Raw genomic sequence first — 25923 nt, forward strand, 5'->3', positions numbered from 1 at the left:
AAGTGAGGCAATTGGGGTTAAGTGACTTGTCCAGAGTCACACAACTAGGAAGTATTATGTGTCTGAGGCCTGATTTGAACTCTGATCCTCCTGACTCCAAGGCCGGTGCTCTATCCCACTGCACCACCTAGATGCCCCCCTTCCCAATTTTTAAACCATAAATACAACTACCTCTTTTGAAGCAAGTGGTTAGATTAGATGGATTGAATCTTGAAATCCTTTCCAGTTTTTAAAATCTTATATTATATGGGCCTAGGACTTAATATAATACAAATTAGTTTTAGTCTTAAATTATGGTTATTCACATACAAAAGGTTCAAATTCAACCGTCATTATGAAATGTTAATATTTGTATGGTGCTTTTCACTTTTTCAAAGTGCCTTCACACAAAGGAAGTACAGCACCATTCATTACTATTTTTTTAAAAGCCAAAATCTAGTGAAAACCAAAATTACCTGGGGGTGGGGGGTGGGGATGCCTTGCTTTTATCTGGTTTACCTGAGTTTGTTGTTGCAATAGAAACAACGGAAACAGCTGATGTGAAACACCTGCTGGTTGGCCAAGAGGCGCTCCATTGGGTACACTGTTTTCTGACATTCAACACAGGGCTCTTTTGCAGGCAGCTGGAATTTCTAAGTAACAGGGAAAGAATAAATGATGTTAGTCTAAGTAGAGATTAGTAAATACTTTGTTGGCATTCTGCTGAGATGAAGCCCCAAACCACAACATTCATTAGCAGATGACTTTAACCCTTTCTAAGCCTACTATTATCTAACTCATAATAGCAAGAGCCTCTCCTGTCTTCTCCCAAATTGCCTTGCTATTTCTGAGTTGTCCCAGCTGCTGAGCACAGGTGTAGTGAAGTCTGGAAATCCAAGACGGGATAAGCCACTGTCAAAAAACACACACAGAATGTTGTGGGTGGAGTGTAAGGAAAATGGGATTAGGAGAAAATGTCAATAATAGTAGGCAATACTACTATACTTCCTCTATCAACTCACTAACACTATCCTACTCTCCACAGTGGCTCTTCTAAACTTTTTCATCCCTTCTCAAATCTGCCATGGCTCCCCCTTCTCCTCATTCTCTCAGTTGAAAACTCAGCTCATATTTTACAGAAAAAATTGAGACAATTTGCCATGAAACCCCTCTTCTCCCTTTTTCCTCTTCTCCTATCACTAAGGTACCTTCTGCCACTCTCTCCTCCTGTGTTTCAAAATGATGAAGTGGCCTTATTCTGTACTAAGACTAGCCCCTTTACATGTTGAAGTGAAAACCTTCCATCTTATCTCCAACAGATTGCCCCCTCTGTCATCCCCATTCTTTTACTTATTTCCAATCTCTCTCTCTCTCTACTGGCTCATTTGCTATAAGCTGTCAACATGCCCATGTCTCCCCTCACTTGATCCTTACATCCCTGCTAACTATTGTCCTATTTCTCTTCTACCCTTCTTAGCTAAACTCCTCAAAAAGACTGTCTACAACAGGTATCTCCACTTTTTCTCCTCTCAATCTTTTTAAAATTTCATTTATTTTATTCTGAACTTAAGAAATAAAACAAGAATTTCCATAACACATAGAATAGAAAAAAGGATGATTGCACATGAAACCGCACATCCGTTATGTACAACTTGCTATTCCTTTTAAATATATAATAAAGTTATCATGTAAATCCCCCTATTTTTCTTCCCTTCCCCACCTCCTCTCAATCTATTCTTAACTCCTTACAATCTAGCTTCCAACCTTATCATTACACTGAAACTGCTCTCTCCAGTTACTGATGATCTCTTAGTTGCCAAATCCAATGACCTTTTATCAATCCTCATTCTCCTTGACCTCTCTGTAGCCTTTGATACTGCTGGTCACTCTCTCCTCCTTGACACTATCTTTTCTCCAGGTTTTTGGGACTCCTGGTTCTCCTAGTTATCTGAAGTTTCCTTCTCTGTCACCTTTGCTGAATTCTCCTCCAGATCACTCCTTCTAATTGCAGATGTCCCTCAGGGTTCTGTCCTGGGCCCTCTTCTCCTCTCCCTCTATACTATTTCACTTGGTGATTCTCATCAGCTGTCATGGAATTAATTACTATCTCTATGCTGAGGATTCTCAAATCTATCTTATTCCAAACTCTGCGGATTTCCAACCTCGAATCTCCAACTGCCTTTCAAACATATTGAAATAGATGTCCACAACAGAACTTAATATCTTTCACCCCCACCCCATCTTCCTTATTACTGTAGAGAGCAACCCTTAGGCTTGCAACCTGGGAGTCATCCTGGATTCCTCACTGTCTCTCAAACCCCCTCCCCCACCACATCCAAGCTGTTGCCAAGACTTGTCAATTTCACCTTGGAACATCACTTGAATATGTGCCCCTTTCTCCTCTGACACTGCCACCACTCTGGTGCAGACCCTCATCACCTCGCACCTTAATTATGCAATTGCCTGATGGTGGGTGTGCCTGATTCTAGTCTCTCCCTACTTCATTCAACCACCTAACCCCTCTTAATTCTAGTACCTTCCCTCTTTTAATATTTCCTATTTGTCTTGTATATAACTTGCTTTGCATATATTTGTTTGCATGTTGTCTCACCCGTTAGACTGTAAGTTCCTTGAAGGCAAAGACTGTCTTTTATCTTTTTTGGTATCTCCAGCAGTTAGCACAGGGCCTGGCACGTAGTAGGTGTTTAATAGTAGGTGTTTACTGATCAACTGACTGAATACAGAAAAGAAGACATTTGCCCCAAATGTCAAACAAAAGGAAGGAACGGTCAAGTACAAGGAAGGTACAAGAATAGAGTCTGAAGCATGGGTTTTAAGGTCAAAAATGCCTCTTAACTTTGGGAATCAGGAAAATACACTTTCATAAAGTATCTTTTATTGTATTTGGTTTATAATTGGCTGGGTAAGAACTATTCAACCAAACTGGCAATAAAACTTCAAAACAAAACAACCCAATCACCCTCAAATATCTTACAGTACAGATGCAACAAACTAAAATAGACAGGAACTCCTTTATCAGGACGTTATGGTCCAGAAGCAGGCATAAACTAAAAAGAACTCTAAGTTCTATAAGGTTTTTAAAATTTATTAAAAAAAATTTTTTTTTTGAGACTGGCCACTATCTTTTCCAGAGTGGTACTACAGCAGCCATTCATGGCTTGACCCACTGCTATTTTGCACAGAAGCTTTAATCTGCTCAGTTTTCTACCCTGTAGTGGCTCCACTCTCCTTAGGCAACCTTATGGTCCTTACCCCTAAGGGCTTACCAAATTTTTACCAGACTTAGTCTGGATAACAATTAACTTTGTACTACAGCTCAGAACTCCCAAACTCAAGTGATATACGAGCTTCAGACTTTCCCAGAGGCTTTAGGATTGTGTGACCATGACCTGCTATACAATTTCTAAAAGTGCCAAAATTTAAAATGCTATGGAGAGTGGGGGAAGGGGAGAAGAGGGGGATGTACCTAAAAGAAAATTCATTAACTCATTAAAATACCTAAAAGGTCAAAACATAATTATCTTCTTGTGCAACTAAAGTATACATATATTCTCATATATTCATAGATTCAAGGTGGTGTTAACGTGCTATTCTCTGTTTCTTGAGAATATAAAATAGGTATCCAAGTTCTGATGTGACCTACCACCTCATGGGTGCTAACAAAAGTTTATATAATGGGAAATGGCCATATAGGAACCAAAAGGGGGTAAAGAACCTGATTCCCACAACAGTAAACACTTCTATAAGTGGTAGATGTAGAAAGATCTGGCTAGAACTTGAGACTGACATCAAAGCAACATAACTGTTACCAGGATGACTAGCATGAGATCTTGCTAGAAAACACACTGAGTAAATCACTGAATAGCCCTTATCCTTATAATGACCTAGGCTCAAAATAAACTGGGCTGTGGGCAGGACATAATGTTGATAAAAAATTGAACTTAGAACCTATACACTAGTACTCACAGCTGTCAAATTATTATTACAAAAGGAAGGAATGGAGAAAGGACTACATCAATTAAAAGAAAATGAGGAGCAGAAAGAGAATGAAAGATTAAAAAGGGAAGAGGGAAAAGAGTAATATAATAAAATAATATAATAAAGAGGTAATATAATAATTAGTTATAAACATCCAAATTGGATTTGAGTGATGTAACAGTAAGGAAGCTAGAAATAGCCTGCTTTCAGCCAGGAAGCAATTTCCTTAAAAATGGGGGTGGGGCAGAGAGAGAATTTTCTAAGAAACTCCACAACAAACAAAAACAGGGAATATGGTCTATTTTTTTTTTATTCCACAAGGTTATTAAAATTCTTCCATTATATACAATTTTCTTTATTTTACACTGCTGGAAGTAATCATGTTAATATCAACTGGGGCTTGGACTTATTTTTCATCCCAACTGGATTTGACATATAACTGAGATGCCTGTGTATAACTTCAGTTAGATTTACATTGAAAAGACTGGGTCCTGGTGTTTAGTAAGCATGATTATAAGTAAATTCTGAATATATGGTAGAATTGAGACTACTGAAAAACTTCATCTAAGTCATAATATGCGTACTTTAACAGTCATAGAACAAAGACCCCAATCAAATTGAATAAAAACTAAAACTCCCTTTTCAGTTATAGGATTTGTAAATATTGCTGTTCTTGGGCATCAACCATTATCCTAAACATAATTCAAGTGCCCATAAACAACAGGACAGGTAATATTACTAGTGAAGCTAGAGTAGGAAGAAGGGATTACACACATAGAGATGAGGAAATGTTAGTATGTTTATAGGGAATAAAGCTGCAGCAATACTTTTATTTACAAATATATACATACAGAAAATACTCCTACAGGCAGAGGTTAAAGCACAATTAATAGAAAGGAGAACCTGAGAGAAAGTTGCAAGTTGAGCTCACATTAGGAGGAAAGCAGAAGGCAGGAACAGAAATTAGGTACCAGGAGCAGGAAACAGAAGCTGGAAGAGACAAATAGTAACAACCTTCAATGAATACACAGCATCTGGTGCACTGGGAGCCCTTTGCTTGCAACTACACTAAATACATGGAGGTAGGGACTCATCCAGGAATAACATTTTTTCCTTGTTTTTAAAATTAATGCCACTTAACTAGATAGGTTCTCATTCCAATCACTCAGAGTTTTGTACTTAAAGAGATGCTGCTGTTATGAGAATGTACCCAGACCAGTAGTGCCTTCTTAACAGTTATTTAGTGTCAAACTATCTCCCACATCTAACTACAACAACTTTCTTTTTAATGATGCCTATGACCATAGGAATGAAAAGTCATTTCTTCCGATCACCAAATACTTTCAGCATTGAATAGCTGACAACACAGATCTTCTCGACATGGCCAGATAACACAGTTAACTAAGGAACTCCTATTTAATCACTGCCTAAGTTTGTAGCAATCAGGGTACATTACAATCTGGAGTTTATAGAGGGGTTTTCTCTGTAAGAGTTCCTAGTACTTCCATATAGCTCAGGGTGTTCTGCCTTGTATATGCACCACGTGGGTCAGTGTCCAGTCGGTATACGTGGTTGCTGCTACTGCTTCCAGTTTTTTGTCTTTGACCCAGTTAGCCACTTTCCCTAATCGCTCCCATATCCATTTGGACGAAAGTGAACATAATCAATACCCAGAAGTCATTGTTGCTATGGTGAACTTGCACCCTTCCTTCTTCTCTTTTTGTCTGGCAAAGCAATCTTTAAGACATTGCTCATGTTAAATATTATTTTCTTTACTTTTAAAACAGCAGGTAAGAGACTGTATTATAATCTTTGTTTTACATATAAAGCATAACAAAGTTTAGTGACTTTAGTTCACACAGTTAAGAGTAGAACTGTAATTAAAAACTTCAAATTCTGACTTCCAGATGAATATTCTATACAACCTAAAAATATAGAAATTCCAGAATAAAATGTGTTTCTTTGTGGGAAAAGAAAAGACCATAGGTTCACAGGTCTAGAAAAGGAAGCGATAAGGAGGAAAGACAATGGGAATAAGCGTTTATATACAGCACCTATGTGCCAAGCTATTATCTCATTTGATCTTCACAGCAATCTCGGGAGATAGGTACCATTATCCTCACTTTACAGTTGAGGAAACTGAGGCAAATAAGGGTTAAATGACTTGCCCAGGGTCACACGGCTAATAAGGATCTGAGGTTGGATTTGAATTTGGGTCTTCCAGACTCCAGGACTAGCATTTTATCCATTCTACCACTAGCCGCCTCAAGCACCTCAGAGGCCATTTGGTCCAATCTACTCATTTTGCAGATGAGGAAGCTAAAGCCCAGAGAGGTTAGTTGAAGGTCACACAGAAAATAGCAGAGATAGAATTTGAGCCCTAGTCTTCTGACCCAGAGTCGGTGCTCTTTTCACTCTACCCTGCCTGACCCTACTCTGTCATCATTCTGCTGTTTGGTTTTAGAGAAGCTATATTAATTTCTTTGTGTTCCACTATTCCAAACTCCAAAACATAGAAAACACTCAAGAGATTAAGTGAAGTAATAAGTACATAACCAATGTTCTAAACTAATGCCACATACATATGAATCACAACTGATATGATTGGGTATATATTTGTTTTTCCAATAGTAATGATGGATTTATACGGATCCATCACCATTCTGTTCCCCTTGTGATCACTGTTACACATTTTCAAAAATGTGTAACAGTGGAAAAAGAGTGCATTGTATGGTCATGGAAAAGGAGAAAACTAATTAGCCCTTATGAAGACTGAATCTGTGACCTTTACATGATGAGTAATTTCTCTAAATAAATAATCTAATGAACCACAGAATGTTGATAAATGCTTCCAATCCTTAAGAGGAAAAAATATGTACTTTTTTCTTTTTTTAGGATGTCAAATACTATATGCTAAGCCCCCAACATAAAGATCCTAAGTACAGTCATAGACAATCAAGGAATGGTTTTGGGGTAACAGAAACATTTTTCTTGACAAATAACTTTCATTTTAATTACATAAAATTCCATAGACAAAGAAAATTCAGTGATCGAAAGGGTCTTCAACAAACACCTATTACAGAACCAGTTATTCTTAGCTGTATTATGCCTATAAAGTGAGCTTGTTTCTTACTGGAGCTGTGATGAAAAATCAGTAATGGTTCATAAAGCAAGCAGTAAATGTTAACAGTGCTAAGTAGCACCAGCAGCTTTAAATAGGATTCACATCCTAGACTGTGGTCTATTTACAGGAGAAGGCTTTAGACTCTGGCCTGAAAGCACAGACAGCTGGGCTGCTTCAATCTAGTCTGAATACAGAACCCCAAGTTTGAGAACAGACCCACAAATCAAGGACTAACATGGTCGTGGTGAAGGGTAGCTACGTATAACCTATCCTTTCTCTATGGTATTATAGAAAGTCCCAAAGCAAGGTGAAGGGACTGGCCAAATTTATTTCAACTGACCAGCTTTAGGAATGTTAGAGAAGTGGAAAGAAGAATCTCTGCTCTGAATTCGTAACAAAAGGCCTGGAGGAATGGAGTTGGGCTGAGAAACCAGTTCATCCTGAGGCACTTCCCTCCCTAATGCAAGGGTACTTTGCACATCTTAGTGACAGCAATTGTTATTGCCAGAATTTTTTGTAGTTAGGGCATCACTAACCAAAACCTGGTGAAAGTGATAGGAGGAGACACAGTCCTTGGTACATCATTATTTTTGATAACTTGGAATTAAGGTTAGTTGTTTCTTTCCAGTTAGCATCTAAGAAGCCTGATTATTGGGGAGGATGGTAAACTCCAGAGCAGAGGTGTCAAACCTCCACAACTAGATTAAAATGTAATTAGGAAATGTTTAACAAAATTTTAAAAATACAATATAACATAGATAATGTTAATTTGTGGTTTTCTAAGTCAATATGGCTGCAGAAATCCATTTCTATTTGAGCTGGATACCACTGCTCTAAAGCAGGGAGTCTTAACCTGGGGTCCATGAACCCCCAAGGGATCCATGGATAGATTTCAGGGGGCCTGTGAAGTTGGATAAGAAAAAAAACTATCTTTGATATTTCACTAACCTTCAACTTAAGTTTAGCATTTCCTTTAATTAATTTAAAACATTATGCTGAGAAGGGGTATTTAGGCTTCAACAGACTGATAAAAGGGTCCATGACACAAAAAAGATTAAGGACTCCTGCCCTAGAACAAAGAGGCTTCCCCTTGTGGGGAGGGGGCACTGAAAGAGAACTTGAAACAAACCCACCCCAAACCCTCATAACAAAATGTTAGAGCTGGAAGGGACCTTGGGGATAGTCTAATCCAGCTGCATTTTACAGAAGAAGAAACCTAGACCTCAGAAAGAAGTAAACTGCTCAAGCTTACAGAGGAAGGCTCATTTAGCTGCTATTCCCAGGGTTTAGGATGATGCCTGACACATAGTAGGTACTTAATAAATGTTTATTGGCTGAGCTGAGTTGAAGTCAAAGGGAGGCCAAATCTGATAAACCCACAAGCTGTTAGAGCTAGAAAGAACCTAGTGGTCTTTAGACCACTTTATCCAGCTCCCACATTTGGCAAAGAAAGAAACAGAGGCCCAGATTTAGTATCAGAGCAGGGACCAGAATCCAGGGTTCCTGACTCGCAGTTTAGTATTCTTTCAGCCTGAACTGAGGCCTTCGGAGATACTTTTCATTCTTCAGCCATCTTCTCCCCAGACAACTTGACACCCAGATCGGAGATCTTTTTGCAGTCTTCTGTGGTCCTTTTTCAGGCTGAACAGCTGTCTGTTTCACTTTATTCTCCCCGCTGTCTTCTTGTCAGTTGGCTGTTCTGCTGTCAGATGCCTACCTCTGCACAGTCCTTCCCCTGGGGACCACACTTCCCTCTACTCTTCAGTTCTGGAATTCTAAAGAAATCAATACTACCAATTGCTTCTAGGAAGAGTGAGTCAATCTACTTCCCTAAGGTTCCACTTCTCTAGGTAATTTTCCAAACTAAACCAAACTAAACCCAGCCAAATTATGTGTCCCTCCCCTTATTAAAATGAAAGCTCCTAGAGTCTAGAGACTGCCTGGAGGGTGGAATTTGGGAAAGCCTCTTGGAGAAGCAGGATTTGATCTGGGTCTTGAAGGAATCCAGGAGGCAGAGACAAAGATGAAGAGTATTCCAGGCCTTTCCTTAGGCACCCTCCTCATTGTCTCCTGCTCCTGGTTTCCTTCAAGTCTCAGCTAATTCTACCTTCTACAAGAAGCATTTCCCAATTCTTAATTCTAGTGACCTCTGTTGATTATTTCCAATTTATTCTGTCTATGGCTTGTCTAAATATAGTTGCTTACATATCATCTCACCCATCAGACTGTGAGCTCTCTGAGAACAGAGACTTTTATACACAGTGTGCCACAATGCCTGGCACACAGAAGGTGCTTATTATTTACTGACTGATTGACTGAAATGGCGTGTATTGTTTGAAGAATAGCAAGCAGGCTAATATAGCTGCATCACACAGTAAAGTGTGAGAAGACAGGGAAGGGAGGAAGGAACCAGGATGTGAAGAGCTTTAAAGACCAGAAGATTTGATTTGATTCTGGAGGTGATGGGCTCGCTCATCAAACATTTTGCTGGACGGGTACAGTATTTGTGCCTGCTTGGCACCTACCAGACTTGATATTACAAGCTCTTTAGAAGATGAGACTGTGCTCTTAGACAACTTCATTCTTGGCAGGGCCTTGAACATAACAGGTACCCAATGGATGTGTTGAATAAAATAATAACTACTGCTAAGCCAGCCACTACACTAATTCTCTTCCACAACATATAATATTTGGGTGTGGTGTTATATTTCCTACAATGGTAAAGACTTATTTAGGGGGGGAAACGACTCAATTTTAAATTTGGAATTTCCTACAGATCAAAAATGAACCTTAGAAGCTAAGGATCACTAGAGATTGAGGATTGTTTTCAAAACAAGAGAATCAGAAACCTTTTAAATAATCACAACTTACCATAAATTTTTTGGTTTTTTTGTTATTTTCTAAAAAACAAAGCAACTTTGGCTTTAAGAATTTGTGACTCTTTTGTATTAGGCTTATAAGATACACTTCCAGCTCTTGGCACTAACACCTAGGCAGAAGATACAAGATTTTCTGGGAAAGCTGAATGATAAAAAATATTCTTATTTAGAACTTGGCATCACTACAAAACACTGTATAAACATGAGCTATTATTATCATGAGAAAAAAATAAACCAGCCTTGGAGATTACAGTTAAGGAATAAGTAAGTGGCTTTACTTATTAATTGCTACAATACCTTAGAAATAAATAGTTACTATACCTTCGTTGCTTTAGGTAGAGAACTTTCTGTATGGCTAGCAGCTCTAGAGTCCAGACTTTGCTGCTTGAGATGTACAGGTTTTTGGATTTCACTTTCACTCTGGGAGTTACCTAGTCCAATTATGGAGAACAGGAAATAAAATGTTTTTATTTTTATTCCTCAATGAATTTTTTATGTAAATTTTATTTATCTTCATTTTTTCAACTTACAAACATTTATTTTCTCTCCCTCCCAGCTGTCCCCCTCCCTAATTGAGAAAAAAAAAAGACAAAATCCTTATAACAAATGTGCATAATCAAGCAAAACATCTTGAGTCTACCATTTCTCTGCCAGGAGGTGGGCAGCATGCTTCATCATCACTCGTCTGTAATGATGGCTGGTCAATGCATTCATCAGGGTTAAGACTTTCAAAGTTGTATAGTTTTTGTTATCTAATTGTTCTCCTGGTTTTGCTTCCTTTATTCTGCATCAGTTCATAAACATCTCTTTCCCAAGCTTCACTAAAAAGATCCCCTTCATCTTTTTTTAAATTTATTTTTTTAATTAACAAAAATTTATTTTCTTTCTCTTCCAATTTCATTGCTCAGAGTTCTTAAGTGTTTCAGAGCTATTTGGTTTTTTTTTTTAACAATGTTGTCATTATTATATAAACTGTTCTCCTGGTTCTGCTCACTTCACTTTCCAATGGTTTATATAAGTTTCCCTAGGTTTCTCTGAAAATGCTCCTTCCATTATTTCTTATAGCACAATATTGTTCTATTACATTCATATGCCGGAATTTCTTCAACCATTCCCACAATGATGATTTTTGCGCCCTCAAAAAGAGCTGCTATACTTATTTTTATACACACGGGCCCTTTTCCCCTTTGATTTTTTTGGGGACATAAGCCTAGTACTGCTATTGGTAGGTCAAAGGGTATGAACGATTTAGTAATTTTGAAGCAGAGTTCCAACTTGCTTTCCAGAATGACTAAAAACAATTCACAGCTCCACCAACAATGCATTAATGTGCCTTTTTTCCTGAAGTCCCTCCAACATTTGCTATTTTCCCTTTTTTTTTGGTCATCTTTGACAGTCTGACAGCTGTCAGGTAGAGCCTCAGAGTTGCTTTAATTTCTCTAATTACTAGTGATTTGGAGCACATTTTCATATGGCTGTTGTATTTCTTCTTTTGAAAACGTACTATCCATATTCTTTGACCACTTATCAATTGGGGGAATGACTATTATTATGAATTTTAATAAATTCCTTATATATATTGTAAATAAGATCTTTATCAGAGTAACTTGCCACAGACTGTTTTTGGGCAGTTGATTTTTCCTCTAATTTCAGTTGTATTTATTTTGTTTGTGCAAAAACTTTTAAATTTTATCTAATCAAAACTGTCTCTTATCTTATATGATTCTCTCTATCCCTTAGGAAATATTCTGTGTTCACTGTATTGAATTAAACTGGGCAACTGAAATATTTTATACCTTGGAAATTCAGAATCAATGGATAAAGTAGAAACTAAGTCAAACCAGAAAGTTTTCATTTCTTGGAGTCTTTAGCTTCAGAATGACTCCAAACACACAAAAATCAGAATAGATTTAATTAAAACAGTACTGCAACAACAAAAACCTTAAACTTGATTTGGAGGTGAGAGAATACATTTAGATAACTAAGGAAAAGATTAATTAAAAACTATAAACTTGTATATCATTTCCATGTGAAATACTGTTTCTTGAAAAAATTTAAACACACACAAAAAAGGAAAAATTTAAACAGAAAAATAATTTCATAATCAAGTTATACTTAATCATCAAAATATTTGGCACCAAAAAAGGAAGATTTTAATGATAATAGCACTAAAAGTATTTCTTTTATCCTTCAAGTCAAGCTAAATTTAAACAACTGTTCCCCACCTCATGGGTTAAGCATGAGGTATTTTTCAGGCATTACTCCCTACAATTCTGTTATTTGATCAACTAATTGCTGGTCGTAAGCAAGACACCAGCTGCTACTTCCTGAAAGCCAATAAGTAATATGGATAATCCTGGCTCAAGTGTGGCACACAAAGCGAATACCTCACCCTCCAAACTGCAAGATCTAAGAGTGAATGCTTACAGGAGCCATCTTCAGTAACGTTGGAATGGAATGTCAGACTGTTTTCAGTTGCTGGAATCTACAACAAAAGAAAATTATGAATCACATTAAAAAGAAAGAGGGAACTGCTATTAAAACCTGCTGACTCCAGTAAGTCACTGACTGCCTGAGGGAAGTAACAGGCAACAGAACAGCTGAGCATTTAAATAAGAGGCAGCAAAATATATTTTATGAGGCCATTAATGTGCATTTCAATTACACAAGAAAGTTAGAAACAGATTGCGTTCAGCTGACAGAAGTGTATATCATCTCCCTCTGTAAAAGATCCCCTATGCCATAGCTCTATAAAGGGATGGAGTGAACGAGAAAGGCTACCATAGTCTCTCCAAAAATGAGAATAAAGTTATCCAATATCAAAAATCTTCGTATCTGCTATTCCTAACTCCCCAACTGTAATTAAAAGCATTCTTAAGAAAGAGAATTGTTGGGGCAGCTAGGTGGCACAGTGGATAGAGCACTGGCCCTGAAGTCAGAAGGACCTGAGTTCATATCCGACCACAGACCAAACACTTGACACTTACTAGCTGTGTGACCCTGGGCAAGTCACTTAACCCCAATTGCCTAAAAATAAAAAATAAATTAAAAAAAAAAGAAAGAGAATTGTTACTATAGAAGGAACAAGTTTACTATATCCCTTCAATGTTTTTGCTAGTTTATTTTAGGTGAGAAGTTGCAGCTTTTGACTGAGGTGACTAGTTTGACTTCTTATTAAAAACAAGTATTTCTGCTTCTCAGATATCATATGCTCTAAACAACAAAACAGAACCATCCTTCAGCCCTTAACAAACTTAGTCTTAGATCTATGTTAAGGTCTAAGTATGTTAACTCCCCAAATCATGCTTTTCCATTTATATGTGAAGGATTGAAATCCCAGGCAAGAGGCTGTCAAACTAAGAACAGGGCAGCACCTCCTCAAATTTGGGAGGTTTCCTAAACATCCTGATTTATATTATAAGATTTTGGTCATTGGAAGAAAACTACTGAAAAAACATAGACCAGAGAACTTCCACTGATTGGCTAGCTGAACATTAACCATGCCCCTTTTGCCTTCAAAAGGAGAAAAGAACAAGAATTTATTAAGCACCTATTTGTGCCAGGCACTGTGCTAACCACTTTACAAATACGATCTCATTCGATCCTCACAACAATCCAAGAAGGTAGGTGCTATTATTGTCACTCCTATTTTCTAACTGAGGAAACTGAGGCAAACAGAGTGACTTGCCCAAGGTCACAGAGCTAGTGTCTAAGGCTGGATTTGAACTCAGGTCTTCCTGACTTCAGGCTCAGCATTTTATACACTGAACCACCTAGTTGTTTACAAAAAGTAAGCTTTTGTACACCCTCTGTAGATAAGACAGTGAACTTGAGGAGTGAGCTTTGCAGGAACTCCTCAACTCTCAAGGACTCGATTGTAAGATGAGTACAAGAGGAGGAAGGGGATTTCTCTTTCCTCCCCTACCATCAGTAATGGTATTTTGACCATCTCTTTTGGGATGCCCCTATAGCACTGCACAGTGACTCTCATTCAGAATCTCCATCTTGGAGGATGCCTTAGTGTGTATCTGCTGTAGAAAATTTAGCACTAAAAAAAATTTTTTTTTCAGATTCTAAATAGTCAGCTTCCTTTAAGGCAGACCAGTTGCTATGAGATAACTTTTACATGGGTATATGGTTAAGTACTAACTTTGTCCATTACAAGTATGGAAGCTGACAGGAATGGTATGGATGCTATGACCAAATACTTAATCCAAACTTTACAATAAGGTCCTGTTAATATCTCATAAAAGAAAAAGAAAAAATTCAGACTTTTTCTTGGTATGAAGGCCCAAAAAACTTCACGCGGATTTTTCAGATTGTGGGGGCACTGTACCTCTTAACCCCTGCGATGTGGAAGGGATAACTGTACTTCCATATTCATAAACTCAGAAATTCCTTTTTCTGATCATAACCTTTTATTGTTCTACCTTTACAAATACCTTACAACCCCGAACCTTATTCTTTGTCCTCACAACGACCTCTAATCCCTCCAACCCTCAATTCTTTCCCAGGTTATCACCTTTGCACTGGCTTCACTCTCCTTCCTTCACCATCTTGACCCCTAACTGATTCAGTTCAACTCTATACTATTCTCTATACTCAAATCCCTTGCTCCCATGTTTTATCACCTACTGATTATGCCTTGCCAAAATAAGCTTAGATTATTCTCACCATTTGCCACCTTCATTCCTATTTGTATGTTGCCGAATGGAGTTGGAGAAAGCCACAAAATCATGCTGACTGCATCCACTATAAATTTATGCCACATAATCTTAATTGGGCCCTCACTGCAGTAAGGGAATTCTTTTATACCCTGTGGCAATGGTATCTTGCACTGCAGTACAGGCAAATGGCTGTAGGGAACATGTGCTTGAATGTAGCCTGAGAGGAATTCAAGAACATTGCTTCCTGAACCCCTGAACCCCAATCTGCTATGGAGAGAAAGGTGGAGGGAGACTAAGAGAGAGGGAGGAAAGAGAGGTAAAGAGAAGGCAAGGGAAGGGAGAAAGAGGGAAGGGGAAAAGCTTGATGCTTGGAGTTGGGATCCTGTTGTTTGGGAGATTGCAGTCTTCAGAGCCAAGATTCTGAGGGATCTGAACTGGGAGGAATTCCTGTTGGTCCTAGAGGTTCTAATTCCTTCTGAAAGAACACAGCAGTGTCCTAGTCAAGAAGCTGGAGATGATGGAAGCTAAGGCCAATTGACAGTATAAGAGAGTAGGCCCTGTGGACCCTGTTGAAAAAATTTGCTCAGCCAAGATGTTTCACTCAGCAAGGAGCAGCACAGAAGAATCACTAGAGGACACGAGTAGTCCTGCAACAGCACAGATGTTCAGTTGCTCTTCCATGTATGTTCCTCATGTCCTATGTGGAAATATTTACAATTTCTATATTTGATCAGTCTTCCTGTTAATGGTGTATATGTAGGAGCATGCTTCCTAGTTAATGGGGGAATGCTTTTGTTGTAAGTCTTCCTATTATGCCATTTCATTAAATGCCTTTACATTGAAATAACTGTGTCATGTGGCTTTCAAAAGGTAAATCCATCAGTGGGGGCTGACAAATTCTAGCTTTTAGGACTGCCAGCTCACAGAAAATTTTGAACCTGGCAGAGTACTCAACCTCCAGGGGACCTGACCTGTGAGTGTAACTTAGGTGTACTCTTCACTTATCAGGTGCAACACATTAAATTGCTTTGCTGACTGAGGCAGGATTTCTTGGTAAAATTGTTCATTCTCTGATAAGGGAATGCAGACACAGTAGGTAACTCTTTGATTTTGGCTAATCAATAGCTATACCCACCTTACAGTGTTCTCTGTTTCCTTTAATTTAATCTTGATCGTACAGCAAAACCTTAATACCAATCCCTGATATCATATTGCATATCCAAGTCTATGACTTCCTTGCAGGGAATGTCAAGCTAGAAGATTTTGTTTAAACATTTTATTAGAGCAAGATGTAGGTATACTCAGGAGAAAGGAAGAAGTAAAAAATGAAATGCTGTGCTTCATCCTTTATTCCAAGATCAGCATCCTTCTGTAACAAGTTAAAATTCAAACATGGTTTATGTGGTTGTAAATAGCATTTGGGGCAGATGGTCAAAAGGAAGAATGAAAGAAGTTCTGAGACTGCTGATTGTTTACAAAACTGCAGTATAAGCTTGGACAATATCTATTATCTTCATCCCTCCCTCCTCATCTACTCTCTTATTTTGTGATCAACTGTACTAATGTTTCATTATAATAAATTATATAAAATTTTCTGATGACGTAATTCAGCTCAGCATTCCAGAATTTAATAAGTTATGAAAGCAAGATGGAAGTATAAAATTGGTCATAGGGTCAACTGAAGTGCTTGGTTATTTCCTTCTCTCTGGGTTTCAGTTTCTTCATCTATAAAATGAAGGAGATCAGGATGATCCCTAAAGCTCCCTCTGACTTGAACACTCAGACTAATTTTCAGAATCTCCACCTTCTAGTCAGATTAGGAAAGAATCGTGCCAAGGGTGTTAATTTATATGATGATTTCTCATAAGACCAACCAACTACTTTAATATGTTTAAAAGCCTTTTCCTCATCTCATTTCAAATTTGTGATGCTGAGAGTTCAGAAGACCAAAACAATAGAAACAAGTATCGTATAGTAGAGATGATCTGTTAAGTTAAATATAACTAATACTAGAACAAAGTCATTAATCTAGAGATTTGCAAACAGTAGGCACTCAAACCATGTAAGAGATGAAAAATTTAAAAACTCCATGAAGTTATCAATTTCCTATCACGACTTAAGATCTTTTAAAGTAACTAGCAGATTTTTTTTTTGAAACATCAGCTAACTAAACAAGAGTTTTCACAGTTATGTTCACTTTACCTGTTCGACTCTAAGAGAATAACTTATTATCACACTTCAGATATCACCAACTGAAGTATGTAACTTGAAAAAAATGATGATTTGTACAGGCAGCTGCAACCAAATTCCCAGACACTATACAGCAACAGTGTTTGAATTATTTCTAATTTTAAGTGTCTAATCTAGAACACATGCTTCCTTGGCAACTGAACACCAGACAATTCCACCTACCTTCTCTCCTTCCTGATGGGAGATACAGTCTTCAGGACTTGGGGGAACATTCTCTTTTTGCTCCAATTTATGGGTTTTGATTTCATTACCAGTATTTCTTAGCTCATTCTATAAAAGAAAAATAACTTAAGTATTTAAAAATATTATTAATACTCCTTTCCCTTCAAGTCATACTCTCTTCTAAAGAAACTTGTGATGTTAAAAAAACAAAAGCAAAAAACCCTTCAAGCAGCTTCAAATCACACCCAGCCCCCTGACTCTCACAAGTTAGTGAAATTACAAAAGCAGCTTTGTGGAAATACCTCAGAATTATGAGTTTGTAAACTGGTCTAAATAGGATGCTCACTAGGACACAGACACATCAACACACACACACAAAGGTCTTGTGATTCACACTCTCGGCAGCAGAGCTTGGCAATGTGAAGTTTGTGAATTTTGTCAGAAAAGACCATTCAGGAGCAAGGAAAAGGGAGATGCCAAATGCCAACAATCAATAAATGTACTAACCATATACATAAACGACTGGCCTGGAAAGAGAGACAGGGTTGATATATATTTTTTAATTACTAAGATAATGTTTACTGATACTGTAAAACAAACTTTTTTTTCAAATGTTTTAAATAAGAAATTTAAATCAGTTCCCACAAAGTAACTACCTAGTGTTTCCATAAAACAGTCCAACTTGATATAACAGTGGGATCCTCAAGTAGGAGACCTATATTCTCATTAGGCCTTGACCTGGTCCCAGTGGGCAACCAGGCTTGTCTCCCAAATAACCTCCCCCTCTTCCCTTCACCCAGTATCACCCAGTGCTCTCCTTCCCTTCTCACCTGCAGGCCTCCTCTTTTCTTCTGCTCTGAGTATTAGGGCTGTTAAAACATCTGGCTACCCATATTGGCAGCTGTGAAATAAAGATCTACTCGTTCCCAGTGACCCTGTGTAACATTCAGTTGTTCCCCAGATTACGCTTGGTGGGGTCTGTTTTCTGGGGCACTGGATAGTGAATCCTATCTCCTTTAATTTTTGATGGGACAGAATGAGTCACACTGGATGAACAGGCACTGGTGACTTGTAATTAGCATCAAAATCTCATTATGTTATCTTTCCCCAAAAAAGCAATTCCTCTCCTGAACTTCTGGCAAAGATATCACCATCCTTCTAGTAAACCTTACTGTCTTCCCTGATTCCTTACACTCTCTCACCCCACACAGACAATCAGTTGCCAAGTCTTGTTGATTCTACCTCTATAATATTTCTCATATTCATCTCTTTATCTCCACTCAACAGCCACCACCCTAGTTCAGGTCTTCATCATTTCTCCTCTGGACGATTTCAATAGCCTCCTAACTGGACTCTCTGCCTCAAGTTTTTCCTCATTCCAATCTACCTTCCACACAGCTGCCAAATTGATATTCAAGTCTAGACAGGTAGTAAATTTCAATGAATTTTCCTGTTCACTCTAGGACCAAATATTATTTCAATTTTAGTTCATCCTTTTAAAATGTCTCTTCTTTGTGCGAGTTTCACAATGGACATAGGTATACGTACACAATTACATTTATTTCAATTCCTATTATATATAAAATCAATCCCTATAGATGTGTGTGTGTGTGTGTGTGTGTGTGTGTACACACACACACATATAAAAATATAAAATTTGTAAATATACAGATTTGGAGTATGCTTCATCAAAAACTTTTTAATGATGGGATGTGATATGAAAAAAAGTATGGCAGATACTGTGATGAAAAATACCTTTAAGATCTGAACTGATGTCCTATCCTTCTGGATATTCTCTCATCTCTAGATTTTTGTGACACCAGTCCTTTGAGTCATGAGTCTCTTTCCTCCTTTAAGGCACAGCTCAAGCAGCATCTTCTGGTTTTCTGATCTCCCCAACTTCTAGTTCCCTCCCTCCCAAACTGCCTAGTATTTAACTAATTGTCTATGTTCATATTTATTAATTTTACATTAGTGCTATATATATTCTTATACGTACTTCTTGTTTCCCCTATTAGATTGTGAGTAGGGACTGTTTCATTCTTTGTATTGATATTCCTAGCATCTAGCACAGTGCCTGGCACATAGTAGGTAATAAAACAGAACTCATTATCTTTCTCCCTAAACTTTCCCATCCTCCTGTCTTCCTTATTATTGTAGAGGGCAACACCATACTCCCAGGCTCTCAGGCTCACAACCTAGGAGTCATCTTGGATTCCTCATTATCTCTTACCGTCTAAATCCAATCTGTTGACAAGGCTTGTAGATTTCACAAGGCTTTGTAACACATCTTGAATATACCTCCTCACCTCTGACACTGCACCTACTCTAGTGTAGACCTCATCATCTTCATGCCTTGATTACTGAAATAGCTTGCTAGTGGGTCTGCCTTCATCAAGTCTCTCTCCACTACAATCCATTCTCCATTCAGACACCAAAGTGATTTTCTTAAAGTGCAGGTCCAATCACATCACACCCCCCCCCTTTTCTATAAATTCCATTGGATCTCTATTGCCTCCAGAAGCAAATACAAAATGCTCTGTTTGGCATTCAAACCCCTTCAAAACTTAGTCCCCTCCTACTTTTTCAGTTTTCTTATACCTTACTCCCTGACACATGCTGTTTGATCTAGTGACACGGCCTCTGGGCTGTTCCACAAACAAGATTCTCCATCTCTTGGCTGCCACATTTTCTCTGTCTACCCTCCACGCCTGGAATGCTCACCCTCTTCTGCTCTGATTACTGAGCCTCCCTGGCTTCATTTAAGTACCAACTAAAATCTCTCCTTCTACAGGAAACCTTTCCCAACCCCTTTTAATTTCAGTATCTACTCTTTGTTAGTTATTTTCTATTTATCCTGCATATAGCTTGCTTTGTATATACTCGTTTGTATGCTGTCTCCCCCTTTAGATTGTGAGCTCCTTGAGGGCAGGGACCATCTTTTGCCTCTTTTTATACCCCAGTGCCTAGCATGGTACCTGGCACATAACAGGTACTTAATAAATGTTTATTGATTCATTTTTAAAAAATGTTTATTGATATCTTATTGCCTAAATTTCCTCTAAATTCTCTAAATGTCCTGCCCTCCCCCCCAGAAAGCCATCCCTTATAACATAGAATTTTTAAAATAAATTCATCTTTTTTTCTATGGCCTGAATTTCCTCTAATGTCCCTCCCCCTCCAAGAGTCATCCTATATAATTTTTTTTAAAGAAAAAAGAGAGGAAGAGAAAAAAAATCAGTAATACCACAATCAATACATTGACAAAAACATGAAAATATATTCAATGTTCTACACCCACGCACCTCCCACTTCTGCGAAGGAATGGGGGGGAGAGTTAGCTTTTCATATCTCTCTTTAGGGCCATTCTTGTTTTTTTTGTAATTGTGTAACATAAATTTTTTATTGTTTCCTGGTGGTTGTTCTTTTCATTTACATTGTTGTAGTCATTGAATATATTGTTTTGATTATGCTTACTTCATTTTGCAACAGTTTATGTAAGTCATTCTATGTTTCTCTGTATACTCTATATTTTTCTGTATATTTGTTGTTTCTTACATCATAGTAATACTCCATTATATTTATTTGCCATAATTTGTTTAATCATTACCCAATAGATGAGCGTCTTCTTGGTTTCCAGTTCTTTTCCATCACAAAAAGTGATGCTATGATACACTGCTGTTTATGGGGACTTAGTTCTCATCAATGAATTCTCCTTAGGGTATATGCCAAGCAGTGGAATCTCTGGATCAAAGAGTATGGACACTTTAATCACCTTATTTGCATAATTCCAAATTGTTTTCTACGGCATACCTTGGAGATATTGTGGGTTCAGTTCCTGACCACCACATTTCTCATATTATTAGTGATTTGGAGGAGTCTTTCATGTGTTATTAATAATTTCTGATTCTTCTTTTGGGTATTATTTATTCATCTCCTTTGACCAATTACTGGAGAATGGAATTTGGTCTACAAAATTCATGAAATGCAATAAATACACTCATTTCTATTTATAATACATTGTTGTAAAAAAGAAAGTTCTCATATGTACCAAATATTTATAGCAGTACTTTTTAGGGTTTTTTTGGTGGCGCAGAATGTAAACCAACTAAGATGCCCATCAATTAGGGAATGGTTAAATGAATTATGGTACATGAATGCAATGGAACATTGATGTACTAGAAGAAATTATGAATATGATAAATAAAGAATCAGGGAAACACTTCTATGAACTGATGCAGAATGAAGAAAAAACAGGAAAACAATATAATACAACAACTATGACAATATAAATAAAAACAATAATAACAGAACAATGGAAATTGAATGTGATGGCTCAAAGATATGAGGAACCACTTCTCACTTCTTTGCAGAGGTAAGAGACCATAAGTGAGAAACATAGTATATAATGTCAGACTTTTTTGATATGTTGATTAATTTTATTGAACTTCTTCCCCCATGTCCTTTTTCCTTCTTTGTTATGTGATAAGTGAAATCTGAAATTAACTGAGGAAACAAAGATTCAAGCTTCTGAGCATATTGATTGATTATGCAATGCATGCCAATTGAATGACAAATTGGGACCAGGCCTCCTTACCTTGGCACTGGACCCATAAATAAAGGGGCTACAAATTTTTATGTATTAAAAGAAAACAATAAACAGGAAATAAACCAGGATCCAAGATTAGGTAATATGATCTCTAATTAGAGGAAAGATTAGGGACTTTCTCAGTTGGAAGGACAGGTGCATTTCCCCGAAATCAGAAAAAGAGGTGGCCCCTTTTCCCCTAGTGTCTGTATTCAATCAAAGGAATGAGGCAAGAGGAACTAACTGACCAGTACAGGGCCAATTTTCAGGTAAGACATGTTGGTTGCTTGACATGTTATAATTGTGAGAAAACTCCTTGTGTCAATCTTCAGATCTGACTAGGTTTCTGGTCAGCACAACCTAGGTCCTTTGTTAAAGGCCTCCAAGCAACAGGTAGAGGTGGTTCAACTTTCCAGCCGTGCAGGGCTAGGTTCAAACAATGCAATAAAGTTTTCTCACAAGTCCCACAATTGAGTAAAGTTTTCTGACAAGATAGAAAATGGATTAGACCCATAATGAAAAAGAAAGAGAACTGAGCTAGATCCACAATCAAGTCAGCTGATGGAGTCAGTTTGGTTTACACAATTCTCACAATTCCCTCTGTTTAAGGGTTGGCTCTCTAGGAGGGATAAGGGGAAGGATACTGTGGTAAATGCAGGTAATGTAAAGACAAACTATACCAATAAAGTATTTTAAAACAAAATACGTTGTTGTGCATACAAAATGTGATTACATGAAATATGTATTCCACCTTTCCTTAAAAACATTTCCTATTTTATTATCCATTTTTTCCCATCCCTTATACAAAATCACCATGAGTCACAAGGAACCTAAGAAAATATCAAATGAGATAATTCATCAGAATATCCAGGAAAACTTTCAAAGAAGATACTGGATGCAAAACCTAGGAAAGTTCTGAGTCAGGGTCATAATATGGATTAAATGTGGATTAAATGTAATTTCAAGAAGACTGTACACAAAATAGGAAGCCAGGGCTTGAGGCAGAAAAAGAAATCACTCCAGGGTAGGAACCCAGGAAAGGGATGCCTTAAATGCCTACAGCAAAATGGATACTTAAGATAAAACATACAACTTTACAGTGGCTAAGACAAAAATGAGGTACCTATTTTTCTGAGCTTCAAACTGGTTTAAAAAGCACAACAAACATTTTTTGTCTGTTAAAGAGTTTCGTAGCTCCAGAACTCAATAAATATTTGTTGAATGCTAAATGGCTGAAAAGATAAATGATGTAAGATACATACCGTATAGTTTGTGGAATTGCCTTGCTTGGACACAGCTGCCTGGTATTTGGCCATCCTGTCTTTTATGGACGTTTCAGAAAGGCGAGGGATCTCTAGACTTTTTTTACTCTCACTTTTGTCTGAACTAAATGTAGAAGATGACAACTGACCTGGAAAAGTAAAATAAATAACATCCTTTTTACAAGGCAAAATAATAACACATTTTAGTGGTAAATTCAAGGTTCTAAATTCTGAGATGTTGTTATATATAACGATTAATTTTCTCTACGAAAGGTACAAAGAAAGGAATCAGAAAGATACTTGTGACCCACAAAATATCCCATTTGCCCACTTACTTAATATTAAAAAACAAGTTTTTTATATAAGCTTCACCTTTCCCTATTCTGTCTTACATTGAGTGATAATTAATAAACATTTAATAATCATTTCTTTGAAAATGCCTTACCCTGCAAAGGACTAAACTTATACTAAATACATTATATTTTAAATGTTGCACTAAATTTTAGCAAGTTTTTTATAATACTCACCTTTGGCACTCTGAAAGGCACAGTACATAAAATACAATTCACATTAAATTGCTAAGGAGGTTCATTAGAGACTGAATATTGGTGAATCTTTTGGTGATTAAGTTCTTTGAGGCTAAACCAACATTGCCATGTAGCATTCACAGTTCAGACTTTTGACACACACTGTAATAAAGGGCACGGCAATTAAGGGATAAAAATTTAAAAATGAAAAGTCTGAAAATACAAAGAAGTCATCGGAGAGAAATATTAAATGTAAACAAAGGCCGCATGGTCTATGTCCCTGTCGTCCCAAACCTTCAAGTCAGATTTTTCAAATGAGATAACGTATGTAAAAAATTTTGCAAACCACAGAGCACTACATAAATGTCAACTATTTTTTTTCCCTGCCATTTTCCCGTGACAGTGCTGGCCAGGAGTCCTGAATGTCTAACTACTATTTAGAACTTCCTGAATAACTCTTACACACATGGTATTGTCTTCTTACCAGGGCCAGTTTCCAAGTCTTCCAGAGAAAGGCAGTTTTCAGAGATCCTTCTTCCACCTGCACTTCTGCTTTGGTCCCAAAGAATCTATTTATAAAATAAAATTCACGAATGAGTTTTGCAGAAGAGATGAGGAATAATGTATCTAATGTTCAGAAAGGTACAGGTGCTGCTGGTCAAGTTCCTTATGTTTGGTCTAGAAACCTAGCAAGAGTTAAATGCGATAACTATGAGAAAAAAATACATAATTATTATCATGGATGCCAAATAAACCAGAATATACTAAGGAATCTAAGAAAATTAATTTTAGTCGTTTTGGTCCTTGAAAATGATATTCAGCACAAGAAAGCAAGTATATAAAGTAAATAATCTATTCCACCATCAGCTCCCAAAACTTTGGTCAGTGCCCTGCCTAATCAATTGCCACCTCTAGTAATAAAAGCTAACCAGCATACATGAGAGGCTTTAAGTCCCAGATACCTTGGGTATACAGTTTTCAAGATTAACTAGCAGGTCCCCAGTGATCCCTGGAAATTACAAGCCATTTATTTCATTCCTTTTTTTTTTTTTAAACAGGGTGAGGGGCAGCTAGGTGGCACAGTGGATAGAGCTCCAGCCTTAAGAGTCAGGAGGACCTGAGTTCAAATCTGGCCTCACACTTCACACTTACTAGCTGTGTGACCCTGGGTAAGTCATTTAACCCTGACTGCCTCACCAAAAAAGAAAAAAAGAAAAGAAAAAAATTTTAAAAACTGGGGGAAAAGTTTTATTGGTGCCTTTTACTTTAAAAAAAATTTTTTTGGAGACCTCCCTGCCCCCACACCTCTATAACAAAGAAAAGGAAAATCAATGGATGAGAACTTTGATAATGTATATAGCATTCCACACTAGTTGTTCTCTACCTAAAGAACCTCAATCTCAGATAACTCAAGCACGATTTAAGAAGCTGAAATCATTAGTTGTTTTTTTCCAGTTTTTAAAAATTTTTAAAAAAAATTTTTAACATGTGGTTTTAAAACTTTGGGTTACAAATTTTCTCCCTTCTTCCCTCCCCACCTGCCCTCATTGAAAAGGCAAGCATCTCAATACAGGTTATAGATGTGTAGTCATGTAAAACACTTCCATAGTAGTCATGTTGTAAAAAACTAAGTACATTTCCCTTCATCCTATCCTACCCCCCATTTATGGTATTCTCTCTTTTGACCCTGTCCCTCCTCAGAAGTGTTTGCCTCTGATTATCCCCTCCCCCAATCTGGCCTCCCCTCTATCCTCTGCTCTCTTGTCCCCTTCCCCCCTTTTTTTCCTGTTGGGTAAGATAGATTTCCATACCCCATTGTGTATGTTATTCCCAAATCCTATGAGAATAAGATTCACTCATTCCCTCTTACCTACCCCCATTTCCCCTCCACTGTTTTCTTGTCTGTTTCATGTGAGATAATTTACCCCATTCTACTTCTCCCTTTCTCCTTCTCCCAATATAATCCTCTCTCACCCCTTAATTTTATTTTCCATATATCACCCTTCCATCTTCAACTCACCCTGTGCCCTCTATCTATCTATCCATCTACCTATCTATCTATCTATACATACATATAATTTTTTCCTTCCCACTACCCTAATACTGACAAAGGACTCATGAGTTACAAATATCATCTTTCCATGTAGGAATGTAAACAGTTCAATCTTAATATGTCTCTTATGATTTCTCTTTCCTGTTTACTTCTTCCATGTTTCACTTGGATCTTGTATTTGAAAGTCAAATTTTATATTCAGCTCTGGCCTTTTCCTGAGGAATGCTTGAAAGTCCCCTATTTCATTGAACGACCATTTTTTACCCCGAAGGATTATACTCAGTTTTGCTGTGTAGGTGATTCTAGGTTGCAGTCCTATCTCCTTTGCCCTCTGGAATATCATACTCCATGCCCTCCGGTTCCTTAATGTACAAGCTGCTAAATTTTGTGTTATCCTGACTGTGTTTCCACAATACTTGAATTGTTTCTTTCT

General features: G+C 37.5%; 1 protein-coding gene across 2 annotated transcripts in view; it reads right to left on the reverse strand.

Annotated features, from left to right (window-relative positions):
- LIMA1 (LIM domain and actin binding 1) overlaps window positions 1–25923 on the reverse strand; it is a 106734-nt gene that overhangs the window by 3426 nt on the left and 77385 nt on the right. For both annotated transcript variants that reach the window (XM_027844368.1, XM_027844367.1), the window contains 6 exons: window positions 23922–24006; window positions 22911–23059; window positions 17061–17168; window positions 12409–12466; window positions 10303–10412; window positions 499–632 (listed from right to left, as the gene is read on the reverse strand). In XM_027844368.1, the coding sequence (XP_027700169.1) occupies window positions 499–632; window positions 10303–10412; window positions 12409–12466; window positions 17061–17168; window positions 22911–23059; window positions 23922–24006 (644 nt within the window). The remainder of the gene's footprint in view (window positions 1–498; window positions 633–10302; window positions 10413–12408; window positions 12467–17060; window positions 17169–22910; window positions 23060–23921; window positions 24007–25923) is intronic.

Source organism: Vombatus ursinus, unplaced genomic scaffold (assembly GCF_900497805.2).
Source record: "Vombatus ursinus unplaced genomic scaffold, bare-nosed wombat genome assembly UNPS02014941.1, whole genome shotgun sequence".
Taxonomy (NCBI): domain Eukaryota; kingdom Metazoa; phylum Chordata; class Mammalia; order Diprotodontia; family Vombatidae; genus Vombatus; species Vombatus ursinus.